Source organism: Poecilia mexicana, unplaced genomic scaffold, assembly GCF_051168715.1.
Source record: "Poecilia mexicana isolate PSO_F unplaced genomic scaffold, ASM5116871v1 scaffold_2, whole genome shotgun sequence".
Lineage (NCBI taxonomy): Eukaryota > Metazoa > Chordata > Actinopteri > Cyprinodontiformes > Poeciliidae > Poecilia > Poecilia mexicana.
Window position 1 is genome coordinate 49,952,477 of NW_028263371.1, and position 15,012 is coordinate 49,967,488.

At 38.4% G+C, this 15,012-nt stretch overlaps 2 protein-coding genes and 1 long non-coding RNA gene across 3 annotated transcripts; all 3 read right to left on the reverse strand.

The window, feature by feature from the left end:
- Window positions 1-671: 671 nt before the first annotated feature.
- On the reverse strand, window positions 672-3,323 carry fev (FEV transcription factor, ETS family member). The gene is made up of 2 exons (XM_088008370.1): window positions 3,275-3,323; window positions 672-1,890 (listed from the first exon to the last, which is right to left on the reverse strand). Exons 1-2 carry the CDS (start codon window positions 3,321-3,323, stop codon window positions 1,283-1,285), a joined length of 657 nt encoding a protein of 218 aa, XP_087864496.1. The 3' UTR covers window positions 672-1,282.
- A 2,659-nt stretch (window positions 3,324-5,982) lies between these two features.
- Window positions 5,983-7,490, reverse strand: LOC148160900 (uncharacterized). Its single transcript, XR_015761870.1, has 2 exons — window positions 7,407-7,490; window positions 5,983-7,138 (listed from the first exon to the last, which is right to left on the reverse strand). It is a non-coding gene; the product is annotated as an uncharacterized LOC148160900 (long non-coding RNA).
- A 3,161-nt stretch (window positions 7,491-10,651) lies between these two features.
- cryba2b (crystallin, beta A2b) lies at window positions 10,652-13,611 on the reverse strand. The gene is made up of 5 exons (XM_014986011.2): window positions 13,563-13,611; window positions 12,680-12,869; window positions 11,774-11,915; window positions 11,345-11,487; window positions 10,652-11,031 (listed from the first exon to the last, which is right to left on the reverse strand). The coding sequence occupies exons 2-5, from the start codon at window positions 12,835-12,837 to the stop codon at window positions 10,884-10,886; spliced, it is 591 nt and encodes a 196-aa protein (XP_014841497.1). The 5' UTR covers window positions 12,838-12,869; window positions 13,563-13,611; the 3' UTR covers window positions 10,652-10,883.
- Between the last annotated feature and the right edge of the window lie 1,401 nt (window positions 13,612-15,012).

The following is a 15,012-nucleotide window of genomic DNA, read 5'->3' on the forward strand; positions in this document are numbered from 1 at the left end:
ATTTGTCAATGTCATCTGAGTTTTTTTTATTTTATTTTTATTTTTTTACAGTCTGAACCTCAAATTCAAGTCCTAAAATCCCGATTCTTCACCACAAGGTGGCGCCAGAGATCTACCATAATAACGTTAAAAAAATTAACTCCTAGCGGGAGGGAAAACATCGGGAAATCACCAGTTCATTTTCCACCTAGTCTGTCCAAGATAGTTGAAATTCTCAATTGCTATCTCGATTCACAAACTGATGTAAATATTATTTTAGTGTATCTTAAATATAAATATTTACAGCAATCATTCAGAGCTTAGGCATTATTTTTTGTTTTATTGTAAATTTCAATTCTATATCTACTTATGATTGTGGTTCTGTTACCCTTCAACTCTGGATAAATATGAATGTGACTAAGATAAAAACGTTAGTCATATTCCTAATTTTATTTATTGAAATCATAAAAGCACATTTTCTCACTGTAGAGTGATGAGTAGAAAAAAATACTTTACGTCCGAAATGGCTCATGGACAGTAAACCTCCCCTTGGCAGGTGTCTCCATTTCGCATCTGAAAGAGTCGGTAGCGTTCCGATCTACCAAAATGTATAAAGGGGCGAGGATCGAAAAGACAGAAACAATTTAAAGGAATAAAGGAGAAAACAACTCTTTTAGTACTTTATTGGAACATCTAATGGCTATGTTCTCTAACAAGAAACACCTTGTCACAGATAAAAGTTTGTTGATTTCTGAAATTCAAAATTTGTTGAGTGGAGATCAGAAATGTCATATTTTAAAAAAATGACATTTTGCGCAGAAAAGAAGTGTGTGCAAAATGATAGGCGGCTTTTCTAATTTATTCATTTATTAAATATTCATTTGAGTGAAAAACGATTTAAAGCATAGTCAAACTAATTTTTGTTTGTTTTTAACACACATCTTGGTTGTTTCTACGCAGTAGTCTGAACAAATGATCAGATTGATTCAAGTTATAGGAAATTATTTACTTCATATCTACAAGGACCATCTACAATCAAATTGGGGAATATAAAAAATAGGACGTAATGTTCATTTTTTGATTCTAATTAATAATTTACCGACATACCGGGATAAAATGCAGTCCAAAATTTACAAGGCTATCTGTGGAATAAGGCAGGTTTGCTGAGTGAAATAAGATAAATGTCGTTTTTCAGAAATCTTGTCCAAATCGTGGTGGAATTACTCAACATTTGGGGCGCAAACAAAAACCAGTTCGTGTTTATTTATTTATTCCAAGTCTGGCATGGAATGTGCAGCAGGAGTCAGTTGTAGTGATTGTTGATGTTGGCCAGACTGTTGATGTTGTTGACGCAGCTGATGTGAGACGGAGACACGGTGCCGAAGGGCCCCGTGGGCTGCAGGTTGTGGCTGTGGTAAAGGGCCGCCGGTGGGGAGCCGGGCCAGTAGGAGAAACCCGAGGGACCCACGCCGGGCGTGACGAGATTCAGTTTGGAAATGCCGGAGAAGGGGATCGGGGAGAAGTTCCCCTGAAACTTGTAGATGGCCTGCTCCGTGGTGGACGGCTGGCACACCTGCGCCAGGCCGTGGAAGTCGAACTTGTAGGCGTATCTCTTGCCGTGGACTTTAGTCATGATGTTCTTGTCGTAATAGTAGCGCAGCGCCCGGCTCAGCTTGTCGTAGTTCATGTTGGGCTTGCTCTTCCGCTCCCCCCAGCGCCGGGCCACCTCATCCGGGTCGATGAGCTTGAACTCCCCATTGGTGCCCTCCCAGGCGATGCAGGACACGTTGGTGCTGTCCGAGAGGAGCTCCAGAAGGAACTGCCACAGCTGGATCTGTCCGCTGCCTGCAGACAGAGGAAGGATAACACACACACACACACACACACACACGCAACAGTCAATGTTGTGTTCTCAAAGAAATATTCATGACAGAAGACCTTAATCTCACTAGTGGAGAAAAAAAATAAACTAGATTTCAGTTCTTGTATAGCAACAGCATTTCATTTGAGGTCTTACAGTCATTCTGGGTTTTATTCTCCCCAGATTCCACTTCTATTACATAAAATATATATATTTTATTTAGTTTGAGAGATGAACGGTGTGTCATCAAATCAGAGAAAATCTGATGTCAATCATATTGATGTCGGATATTTCAGCTTAAAATAAATGTTTTTTTTTAATTTTGTTTCTTTCTTTCATTCTTTTTTCCCTCTCTCTTTTGTTCTGTCTTTCTATCTTTCTTAATTTTCAATATTTTCTTGAATAAAAATGTATTCAATCAAATATATTTTCAAATTGTATGTAGTACTTTTGACAAATAAACATTCATAGTTTACTATTTAGAAGTAGATAATTATTTTTCAACGATATTTATCAAATATGTATTTACAACAAATAATTTATTAATCGTTATGATAGCAAAATAAAGTACTATCTACTACTCTTTCTTTATTTTAAGAATCCATATTTTATTACTCAGCTAATATTTGATATGCATTTTCACTAAAATAGTATTCTAAGCATAACACACAAGCAATGAAATAAAGTAACAAATAAATATTTTTTTATTATTATTTATTATTATTTTGGGTTCTTACCTTTTTGCACTCCGGCATTTATTGGACTCCAAGATGTTCCTTTGCTTTCTTTCAACAGATTATCTGTTGGATCTGAAGTCAAAACAGAAAAATGAACATCAAATATATATTCATTTACAATATTACAAAATAGTTTATGGAATTCCCCTAAGCTATGTATTTCTATATAACAATCTGGTTTGGATATTAAGAAGAATAAGGAAGAATAAGAATAACGAATGAAATGAATACACAACTGACAAAAAAATGCATTAAATACAACAATATCTGGAAAAGCATAAAAACTCAATAATTTATTTAAATCCTCAAAACACAACAAATCCCTCCTAATTTTTAAAAGGGTGTTCAATTTTTAAGTAATATTTAAAGTGGACTATTTTGCACCAATTCACACAAAAATAGACTCATAAATGCGCAAACGGAATGAAATCCTATTGCTTTCTGGTGCGTGCAGTCAGAGTCCAGTGCGTGAAGCATGTCATCCTTGCGGTCCCCCCTGCAAGAAGCCAGGAAACGCGTCCAGGAAAAAGGATTTCCGATTTCCGACAAAAGAGCAGACGGGCTTTCAGAGGGAAGCGGCTCAGCAAAGCTCCGGCCTGGAAACCGAACATCTTCTTCTGCTGGACTCCACGGCGCTGCGAACATCCAACCAATTCTATCATAAAAGCCTGTTTGACTAATTCCTAACGGGACAAACCTGAGAGATACATGTTGAACATGAGGTTTCCTCCGCGGTCCTGTCTCATTGTGTTCAGATGCTCAGAAAGGCTTGGGTTTCATTTCGGCGGTGGCGCAGCAAAAGATTTTTATTAAACTTTATCTCATAACTGGGATCTGGAATAAATGCGGGTGGACAGATTGAAGTTTCCAGGCAACTGTCACTGGCCCCCATCTCTGAGACAATATTCAGACAGCAATTTCCCCTGGTGCATTGCTTTAATTAAAAGAGCAATTTACCTCTGTCAGCCCGCCCGGTGCCCACAATAAAAAGAGGCCGATAGAAATTCGGCCCTTATCAATCCACCATCACAGTTTAATAAAGTTTCCGCGTTAAGATCTGAGTTTCTATGGTGAATTGAAGTGTTTGACATGGAAACCAGTTCAGATCCCCCTCACTTTTCCGCCTCTTTACCTCTTGGTAAACAACAAAGACCTGCCTCATGTTGGAGAAAGAATATTTACCTTGAAAAACGCGCTTCAGTGCGCTGAGGAAAACAAGAACATTTCATCCCTCCTAACCTCCTCTGTGTGGATTTAACGTTATATGGCCTCAATCTGGGGCTAATGAGGTCATAACTTTAAAACCATGGGCCCTGATGCTCATTGGTGCAAGCTCTCGTCTTTCTGCTTCTTCTAGGACAGGGATGTCCAAAGTCGGTCCTCAAGGCCCGGCATCCTGCATGTTTTAGTTCTCTCTGGTTTAATGCACCTGCATCAAATGATGGCTCATTAGAAGGCCTAAGAAGAACACTAACATGCTGAAAAGCTTGTTACTACCACCAGATAGAGATGTTATAGTCCTCCCTCGAGGATCGACTCTGGGCAAAACTGTTCTAGGAGCAGCAGACTTTGTTAAAGTCACATTTTTCTGAACTTTATGTCATTCCGTTTCTGATCAATCTACACATTTGAGATTATGAGTCTGGTAACAGTTCCAAAGCCATTGTCCAGGTTTTTGCTCTCCAGTGAACCATAATGAGAACTATTTGCAAACTGAGAAGGAGTGGCAATATTAGTCTACTACAATCACTCCATTTTCATCCACAAATTAATCCACAGGTCACATATAAGCACATAACATCAACACTTTTCTCAGTTAAGATGATTTTTGACAATTTCACGCAAAAAAAGGGGGGGGGGGGGAAGATATATTGATGGCCCCCAAGACTTTGGGAAAAATATTTTGTGAAATGTCTTTATTCATGACCATAATCTCCAGTGAACTATGCAGAAGACAATAATCTAAATCACACCAGTAAATCAAACTTTAAATGGCTAAAAAAAAAGATGGTTTTGGACTGGTCTAGTCAAAGTCTGGAGTTAAATCTAACCTAGATATTGTGGCTTGACTATCTGCTGTGATCTAGAAAATTTAAGTTACTAAATTAAAATCTGAACAAAAAATGTTATATTAGTAATTTAATTTAAAAAGTCAAATTCAAAGACTGTGTAGAATAACTGCACATGGCTGATATAGATATATGCAGCATTTGTTTCGGTCAATTCTGACCAATATGTCAATTTCAGTTCAGAGTAACAATGTCACACAAGACCAGTTAAAATCATGTTTAATGTTGATCTACTGAAAAGTATGCCCACACACAGCACATTGAGTCAAAACTTGGCTGGGCTTTATTTTGGATAAGTTATTGCATCAGTGCAGCATAGCATGAAATTGCAATATACAGTGTGTACTGAATTTGAATGAATTGACTATATACTGTAAGTCTGTGTTTTGAGACAGCAATTTGTTGTCAATCTGAAAATTCAAATCTAATTCAATCTAAATTGAACTGAATCAAATTGAATTGTATTGAATTTAAAGAATGGTGTGTTTAGATATGTACAGAGTTATTTCCCACCCATTGGTCTTGTAGAACCATTGTAGACTAGAAAGCTGAATCTTGGTTTCATTAGAGTTAAGTACCTCCGTCCACATGCTTGCAGTGTCTCATACACGGCTCGTGACAAACGGTCACTCTTCGGTAAAGGCTAGATTTGTGGAGTCCATGACTAAAAGTTGTCACTTTTATAGATGATCACAACTGAGCTGTGGATCTCTGCAGCTCCTCCAGAGTTACCATAGACCATTTGGATGCTTCTCTGATCCAAACGGGTGATGGATGGAACAGAACTCTTTGTGATGTTCAAAGTTTGCAATGTTTTTTGTACATCTTCACAGCTTTCTCATTGAACTGTCTGCTGTGTACCCTTGATATTCTTCATCAAACCTCTGAAACATTCACAGAAAAGCTGGATCTGACTCTAAATGATGTCTGATACAGTTACTTACACTAGATGCAAATTAGGGGTAGAATTAAGGAGGGGAGTTATTCATGGCATACTTTTTAGAATCTCGTATTCTTTTTGTCCACTGTACAATCTTGTGTTGCTCATGATATAAAATCTTAAAAAAAAAAAAACCCACAAATTTTGTACTTGTAATGTGACAAAAAACAACAGGGTGTCAATACTTTGTGTCTAATATTCAACAGATTTGATGTAAGTTGTAAATTTCTTATCAATAACTCCACTAAGCCCAATTATTGGAAATAACAGTGATGATGTTTCCTGCATATATTTCACAAGTAACACCCGGTTCAACTCTATTATATTAACAATAAGAATCAGTATCAGTTTAACTGCAACACATATAAAACATTTGTAATACACAGAAACAGGCAACACATTTGAAATATTTTATTCAGATTTTATTCATATCATTAAGTCACTGGTTTAAGCTTTTTTCAATAAACTTTATAAGATTATGCAAAAAAAAAAGAAAAAAAAGAAAAAGAAAATGCAGAACACTACTAAAAAATTGCAAATATGGGTACCAAATTAAAACCATTCAAACGTGGGCTTGATGTGGCTGTGTACACTGTTCCAGCTTTGACTCTGGCATGTGTTGGATGTCGTTCTGTTCTTTTTGTTTTCTCTTCCAATCAATCTTTGATTATCTGATCTAGCTTCACTGAAAATGAATGTAAACCCCACAACATGCATATTTCATGATGATCCTGAAAGAGAAGGCACACACCGACCGTGGTACATGCTGCTGGTTTATGTGTGGTTTGGCAATTTTACTCTCTCTAAAACCTCTCTATAAACTGTCTCTGTAAACTTTAATGTTTCAGAAAAGACACAAACCAGAAGACAAGTTAAGTGATATAATAGTTATTATTTCTACTATCTTAAATGTCTAGGCAATTCATTCCTATTTTAAGCTTACAAACATGTATTTTCTTTTCAATTAGAAAACATACAGTGAATCAAAGGCGAACTCAAAGTACAAAACTATTAGCATCTTATATCACAAGCTTATATTTTTGTGAGTCACCTGATATGAGTGACTCATATCAGGTCACTCATATCTGATATGAGTGACCTCATATCAGGTGAATGGAAATCTGTGTGATTTCCATTCACACAGAAAGGAAATCATATAAAAAATTGAAAATACAATAAAGTTACATAAAACAGCAATCATTTTTATAGCTAACTACTGAAGATTTATGGTGAAATATAACACCTTTTCAATAAACTCTCATGAGGCACTCTTGGATTTTGCACTGCAGGATATAATTTAATGAATTTTACTGCAAAACCCCAAATCTGTCAGAATAATTTTTATGTCCTGGCTTCTGAGGTCAGATATTCTCGCTGACATGTCTCAGGCGTCCCAGACTTGCTTTAGCTGCCTGTGTCCAAGTACAAGTCGCAGGCAACTTAAAACAAGCCTCGAAAGCTAGACTGAATCCGTGGTTGCAATAGTGGGAAAATATGCAGGCGATCTTTCAACCGGGAAGACAGAAATTCATAGAAATCCACCAGAAACTCCCTGAAGAATAAAAAAATTAAAAAATACAGAGATTTGTTTCTGCTTTGAAAACAAGTCAATCTCGGATCTTGACGAAAGAGCAGAAGAGCAGTCTGACAAATTCCTTAAGCGTAAAAGATTAGGAAGTTTGCATTAAGTAATATACATTGTCGACATTAGCTACTTGTTACCTGAACCAGGTAGAAAATACCGCAGTAAATCCTGCAGTTAGCAAACCTATCACGATGAATAAAAGCAGGCCTCCTTTTTCCAGTGAGTTTTGACTTACCTTTGTGCAAAGAACATCTTGCAGCTCCCTGCACTACTCAAGTGTCCCTTCTGTGTGAGCCACGCAGCAGCTCCTTTAATCGGGTTGTAGAGGAATGTATATTTGAGAAAGGTGTGTGTGCAAAGTTACACATTTATCAAAGATCCTGTTGTTTCTGGGCGTGGGACAGTGAGGCCAGTTGGGGTGTAATGCGGAATCCAACGTCCTGGACCAACAAATGGAAGTAAACACACACCAGGATCCTGACAGACGTCAAGGATAAACACGACGATGTCATACTAGGATGGGCAAACAAAAACTAAGCTGCTCAACTGTTAAAGGATGTAGACTGTCTTTTTCACACTCTTCTAGTATACAATGTTCTCAGAACTGAGAACATGCGCAAGAACAAAATGAAACAACTTCTAATTTGACCCAAAAACAACCCCATTTTTGGCACCCATTTACAAAGACTCCAACCTTTCATTTGAATACGTTTTCATTGTTTTAACTTCCAGAAATAACTTGTAATTTATTTCAAATAAATGTAAGCTGAATCGTGTTTATGAGAGTTTATAAGAGTTTCTCTAAATTGTAATCCAGGTAAATGTAACCAAAATTTCCAGAAAAGAAGAGAACATGCAGAATGTTTTAGTCATTGATGCACATAAGTTAGCAAAAGACTTCAAGAAAATAGCTGCTCACTCAAACTTGCCCATAGCTACAGTAAATGTAATATAAATATACATACATACAAAATAAAATAAAATCACCAGTAACTTAGTTAGATTACTAACTACTTGATTTGGAAGGTAACTATCGTATTTTCCGGACTATAAGGCACACCTAAAAGCCTTACATTTTCTCAAAAATCAGCAGTGCGCCTTATAATCCGGTGCGCCTTATTTGTGCACTGAATTCCAAAATCTGTCCCTGACACAGAGACGTAAAGTGTACAGTACGTACGCTGGCAGCGATAAACCAATCAGAGGAGATTACGTAATACGTTAAGTACTACGCCAGCAGCAAAAAACCAATCAGAGAATTGTTGTCCGAATTCTGCAGCATACGCCTCCGGTAAAAACCAGATAAGTTTTTCCACGCATCACCGTCCCTGATCATCTGCGACTCCATGCGCGCCCATCTCACTGCTGCTGTGAAAAAGGAAGTGAAGCAAACTAATTTGGAGTTTGCCGTCATTCCGGGAGAATTAACAAAAGAACTCCAGCCACTGGACATTGGTGTAAATAGGGCGTGCAAAAAGAAGATGAGAGCGGCGTGGGAGCGATGGATGACAGACTGCGAACACACGTTTACTAAGACGGGGAGGCAGCGTTGGGCGAGTTATGCCACCATGTGTGAATGGTTCTGGGATTTATTATGAGTTCTGCTTCTTTCCAAATGAGTAACTTCACATTCAAAAACGAGCCCTAAAAAGCGCAACCTGCGAATCATTAAATTTGCAAGCACCTTTGGAAACAAAACAAGCCCAAAACCAGTTATAATAATCGGACTTGGCGACAGAAACACAAAATAGTTCCTGTTTTTCCAACAAAGAAATGCTCATCTCACTTCTCCCTCCATTGTTTACATTTCTGTCGCTGCTGATAATGTCGCATATAAACGGCGTTCGCTCCCTAAGATGCGCAGAGGAAATAACATTAAATTACAAAAGAACATAGTAACGCACAGTAACGCAAAGTGATTTCGTTAAGTAACTGTAATCTCCCACTTTATGGTGTATCACAAAAACACAGACTGAAACTTCTACAGGTATGACGGATTTATAAAAAACGTAACATTGATGTGCGCATGCGCATTACCACAAGGTATGCTGGATTTACAAGCAGTCTGAATCTATATTCAAAGGCTGTAGATTAAAAGCAGAGTCTTTGAATCTATATTCAAAGACTCTGCTTTTAATGTAGATTCAGACTAAACTTTTTTTTATTTTTGTCTTGCAGGCTGACGTTTGTAAGAACGAACCAGTCAGACTGGGTAGTAGAGGATGGAATAGGTTATCCTTTCTGTCTTTTACCTCTCTCTCCGTCTATCCCTCTATCTTTTCAGATACAGGTTTCAGCATGGACTGAAGATGAGGGTTCGTTCACAAGTGTTGCCACGTGAGACGAAAAAGAAAACTATTAGTACCGAGGCCGTTTTATAAAGACTTTGTCTTTAAAGCCCCATACCTTACGCCTTCCCGCAGGAAGCGTAAGGTAAGGGGCTTTAAAGACAAAGTCCTTATATAAAGGCCCCAGCACCAAAACTTTTCTTTTATATAGCTGACTGTACAGTGAAATCGATTACACAGTAGGGGAAAGTTGAAACGTCTATAATAAATATTCCCTTTTAACAGATAAGAACACGTCAGGAAACCACTGTTGGATCGGGAAGTGGAACGAAGACAGTTATCTATCTCTAAAACGGCCTTTATTTGACCGTTACAGCTAAAATCCCGCTAACTGCGATAATGACAGGAATCACTCTTTTTTTTACGTTTAAGCACTTCTAAGCTTGTTATTGCGAAATCGGTACCGAATTAACTTGTCACTTTACATTTTGGGGTGGTCAGTTTTCACCAGCTTCACATTACTAACCTGTAAACATGAACAGCGTTAGTGAAATGAACGACCGCCGTCTTCTTCCCCAAACTCTGTCTGAAGAGCAAGGGGGCGGGGCTCCTCACTTTAGGCCTCCTGGTGAAACGCTGTCCGTATTTTGGTTCCGTTTTTTTTTCTTTCTTTCTTTGTTTTAACAGGGTATTTTGATCACTTTCAGTCTAAAAAGACACATATATAAGTATGGGAGAGGATATGTGATGCTGTGGACCTGTCTCACTGATGCAAAGCAAAAAGTTTTCTCCCACATATCTGTGCTAGATACATGTATAAAGAATGGATGGGCTCAGTTTATAAAGTTGCAATCTACATATCAACTTTATTTATTTTTTTTAATGTATGCAAATTGTAACAGTTGTAAAACAAATAATAGAAACAAAAAGTAATCTCATGCTCTTGTTTATTGGAAATAAGAATACATTATGACAAGAACAACACTACACATCCTAAAGCCTAACAGAATCAAATCTCTCCATGAAAGGCTAGATATGTCCTAGATAAATACAAATCAATATCTAACTTTAATAGCAGCTTTGCTCACAAAGCTAAATGGGCTCTGACGTTACCATGGAATTAATCGACCAAATTAAGATGAAAAAAAAATATTGGAGATGAAAAAAATAAAGAATACCAACAAACAGCCTCTAGTTTGGAAGAAAAACCTTTATTTCCTATTTCAAGAACATGCTTCAGCATGGTAGTAGAAGTGTATATCCATACATCCAGAGCCACAGAGAGATAGAAAGAGTTAGTCTACTGTTCTGTGACAGAGGTCTGTCCAGTGTTCGAGGTGAGGAAGCAATTAGAAAGGAAGTTTCTTTTTTTTTTCTTTTTTCTTTTTTTTTTTTAAGTTGGTTCAGGCAGGCAGTGTGAAGATCTAGTGCTGGATCCTACGAATGGACTGCACCTGGTTGGTGTGAGCCTGGGTGCTGAACTCGTTGTAGTTTCTGTACTCGCCTTGGTGTCTGTCTCTCTCCAGGATGTACTGGTAGCCACGGTAACCAGGGAACTGATAGGCCACCCAGCTGCATGAAGGAACAGAACAAGCAAAGTGAAGTGAAAGCTTGACGATTCAGAAGAATTCAGGGAACAACGTTTAGATTGTATATATTTTCAGGTTAATATAGTCATAAATGGTGGTGTTTAGGAAGGAGTTAGCATCCTAAATTCCCTCTAACTTACACGAGGAGAAATTTAAATCTATAGAAAATGGCACAATAACAGAAACATAAGAGAAAAATTACACTGACTGAAAAAATTAGGCGTGCAACAAGGAAACACAGAGGCAAATTACAAAGACAAAAAAAGAATTAGGAGAGGGGATGAAGAGAGACTTACGCTCCTGAGTTGACTTTCATGGAGGGCACCTCCTTGCTGCACCAACCCATTGCCTGTAGGGAGGGGTAGTCATCGCACATCTCAAACTTACGGCCCTGGAAGTCCTCACACTCATACAGGGTCACCTTGCTGTCACTGTGGTTCTGCAGAGAACACATTCAAACATATTTAAGACTTTTGCAATGAAACGTCAAAATAGCTACTAATATTCCTTTGATGATACTGAAAGAATAAACACCATCCAACGTTGAATCCCCTTTTCCTTTCAAGTAATACTAAATAAATTAGACTAAGCATGTCTGCAGATTTCATGATGTTTGGATTACATGGCTGCTTGCTATGATTTGATGCACAAGGCTAAAACCAAAATGAAATTATTTCAACATATGCAGAGTATTCAAATAAAGAAGAGAGTAAGGGAGGACTCACGGCACACTTAATGGGTCTGAAGGAAAGCATGTGCTCGGTTCTGTAGCTGCTGTTTCCACTCCAGGCCTCATAGCGAGGATAATCTCCCTTTTCCAGGATAAACTGCTGTCCCTGAAACTCTGGGTACTCGTAGCCCACCCACCTGGACAGCAGAGAGAAGTAAGGATCAGAGGAACTGAAAAACAAAATGCTACAAAAACACTCCAGCAAACTTGGTTCAGAAAACAAATGACTCTGAAACTGTCCGCCTGTGATGGGTAGAGCCCAACACCCACAGTTTGGTCTCGCATAAAAACAGAATGCAGCTTCTTTTGTCACCGTCTCACACAAAGCAAACATTAAGCTGTGCAGTGCTGCTGCACCCAGGGCGCCTTATCTGATCAGCAGTCAGTCAGTCAGCCAGGCAGCCGTTCTGGCTCGCAGCCAGCAGCTGCTCACAGCCAGCTCTTATCAAAAACAGGGTCACACTTGGATACGTATACACACGTGATGCATACCAAATATCAGTGTAATAAAAACACAGGTTGTAATTTTCATGTATATGTACATTTTTTTTGTTATTAGATCTTTGTTTGGACTCCTCATATCATATCTCTTCACATCAGACTTTTTCAAGGAAATCAATAGAAATGTATTTTGCTTTAGCTTGGAAAATCCCAATTCATATATTTTTTTTAAATATTTAAGAAGAATTATGAAACTGCCATACTTCTTGACAGCTGCATTGTTTATATAGGCATGGCTAATGTCTAGCATTAATGTGGCGCATTGGTAAAGCTAACCTTTATTGTTAACTGAGCTGGCAGATAATTCACACAAAAAAACCCAAAAATGGTGAATTGTGAACACCAGGAGTTAAAGACAAGCGTATCTGAGCAAAAGGAATCCATCGGAGGGCTAACTTACGGTCCGTTCTCAACCTTAATGGAGCGGATCTTGTTGAAGCCCCTCTCCATGATGTTCTGGCACTCCAGCATGAACTCACAGCGCTTGCCCTGGAAGTTCTCCTCCTCCCAGACTGTGATCCTGAACTGGCCCATCTGCTCCATCTGTTGAGGGTTCATGGCTGCTGCTTCTCCCTTTGAGGGGTGCTTCTCTGCAGAATGGGGTGAAAAAAAAATACATACATTTCATTCACAACAAAAAGTGTCCATCAGTTGTGAGTTTTATCCAAGAAAAAAACAAGTTTTCTTTGCTTGTTAAAGCAGATACTATATAGCCACATAATAAACATAATGAGCTTAAAGCAGGGGGGAGAGGGCTCTAGCTTAAAAGAAAAATCAAATAAAACAACATACATCTTTCAAAAATTCAAGTGTCCCTTCTTGTTTGAAAAAGATAACAATCCAAAACCAAAATAAGAAGCAAAAGCAAATAGTAATACAAATATATATTTTTAAAAATCCTTTTGCGTATCCATTATTTTTTCCAACAGACAATCGCTTTATCAATAAATAATCACTGGTGTAAGAAAAATTGTATTGCTAGCTTAAAAAACTTGTTTTCAAACCAAACAAGCTCACTCAATCATTCTTATTACATATTCTCTAAGATATTAGACAGATACATAAACAATAGATAATAATACTAATTGTATGTCCATATCTACCCAGGCTTATCTCTCAAAACAATCCATAAAGTACATCCATCAGCAGCCTATGCGATGTATAATATATGTTAGCATCTAGCTTCCTGTTGGGGGCTCCGCCCCAGTCCCTCAGACCCGTCTCCCCACAACTGTATCTGCTTTCTTGTAGCTAAGTTTGAGGCAACATGTGGGCATACTTACAGACAGTACTGAGGTGGGACAGATCCAGTATAATCAATGTCGGCGAGGAGACCCTCGCCTGTGTTTTTATAGGGCTGGGGCCCCTGGACCTGCGCCGCTCCATTTGCCCAGCAGCCTTGCACACTCAGCAGCTGAGCAGGCCGCCTGAAAGGGCAGCATTAGCCTCGTGCTTTGTGGAGGCTCCAGAGCACCATTGTCCTCAGAGCCCCAAACTGACTTAGTCATCAATACTGGCAGCCATGGCTGTTGGCAACCTGACCCGGGACTATACAATGGCAACGCACTGACACGACAGTTTGATTGGTGTAGCGGGATAATAGAGACATTCTGGGAGCTGATCCCCTCTCTCTCTGCCGTAGGTAAACTGAATCCTAAACTCTAGGTGGGGAAAGGGGTTTAGGCGTCCCACACAGTGAGTACTTGGGTGTGTGTTGATTTCATTTACGGAGCCTGTTTCCTTCTGTACCAGGGTATGCCGGGCAGCTGGAGGAAGTGATGCACTAGCGCAGAGAAGGTTTCTCTGGCTCTGCCCAGGAGAATTTGGGTTATTTGCGTCTTTTATCTCCCTTCTTTCACAGAGCTGAGACAATTACTAGACCCATGACAATAAGACACGATGACACGGTGATACATAGAGAATGGAGATGCGAATTTAGAACTAAACCAAATATAATTTGAAGATACTTCAAGTATTGTTAGCACAAGTTCAGTCACTGTAACAAGCACTGCAAGTAAAGATGTAAAAACACAGAAAAATATCTTACAACTTAGTTTTAGAACTTAAAGTTTTTCCAGTCACTTTGATGTTTAGCTTTAGTATTTTATTGTACTATCATGTTATTTTCTTCTGGTTGGTGGCATGTTATGTCCCTTGTTTTGAGTATTACATTTAATATTATTTTGTGCTCTGTTTTTATTACGGTTTTCTAGTTTCCAGCATTTAGCTTTGGTGTTTAATTGTGACAGTTGTCCTCATTGCCCCAGTTCACACTTCCCCACAGTTGCATTGCATTCAGTTAATTTCACTCACCTGTTCCTCATTACTCCTGTACGCTCCCTGTTTTTAAACACTACTTGCTGGATTCTCCTGTTGTTCTCCATCATGTCTCCTGTGGTTGCCCTGTTGAATCCTCAATGTATGACAAATCTGTCCTTTATGTTTCAAATTTGTGTGTCATTTAATTTCCCTTTGTGATCAAAAGAGCATTTTTGAATTTAAAATGAATTTGAACATAGTTATTTGTAAGTTTGCTCAACTGGTTTTCTTATTAAAATATTTGTTGGTGCCTTCCTCCTGAATGCATTTGGGTTCATTCCAACAACAAAACATGATGCGTCTTTTATTGTAGCATAGCTGTATAATCTCCCACGGAACATTTTAGATAAAAATAAACCCGTAATTTACTGTCATACTCAATTAATTTCATTATTGAAAGTTTATTTATTTCAG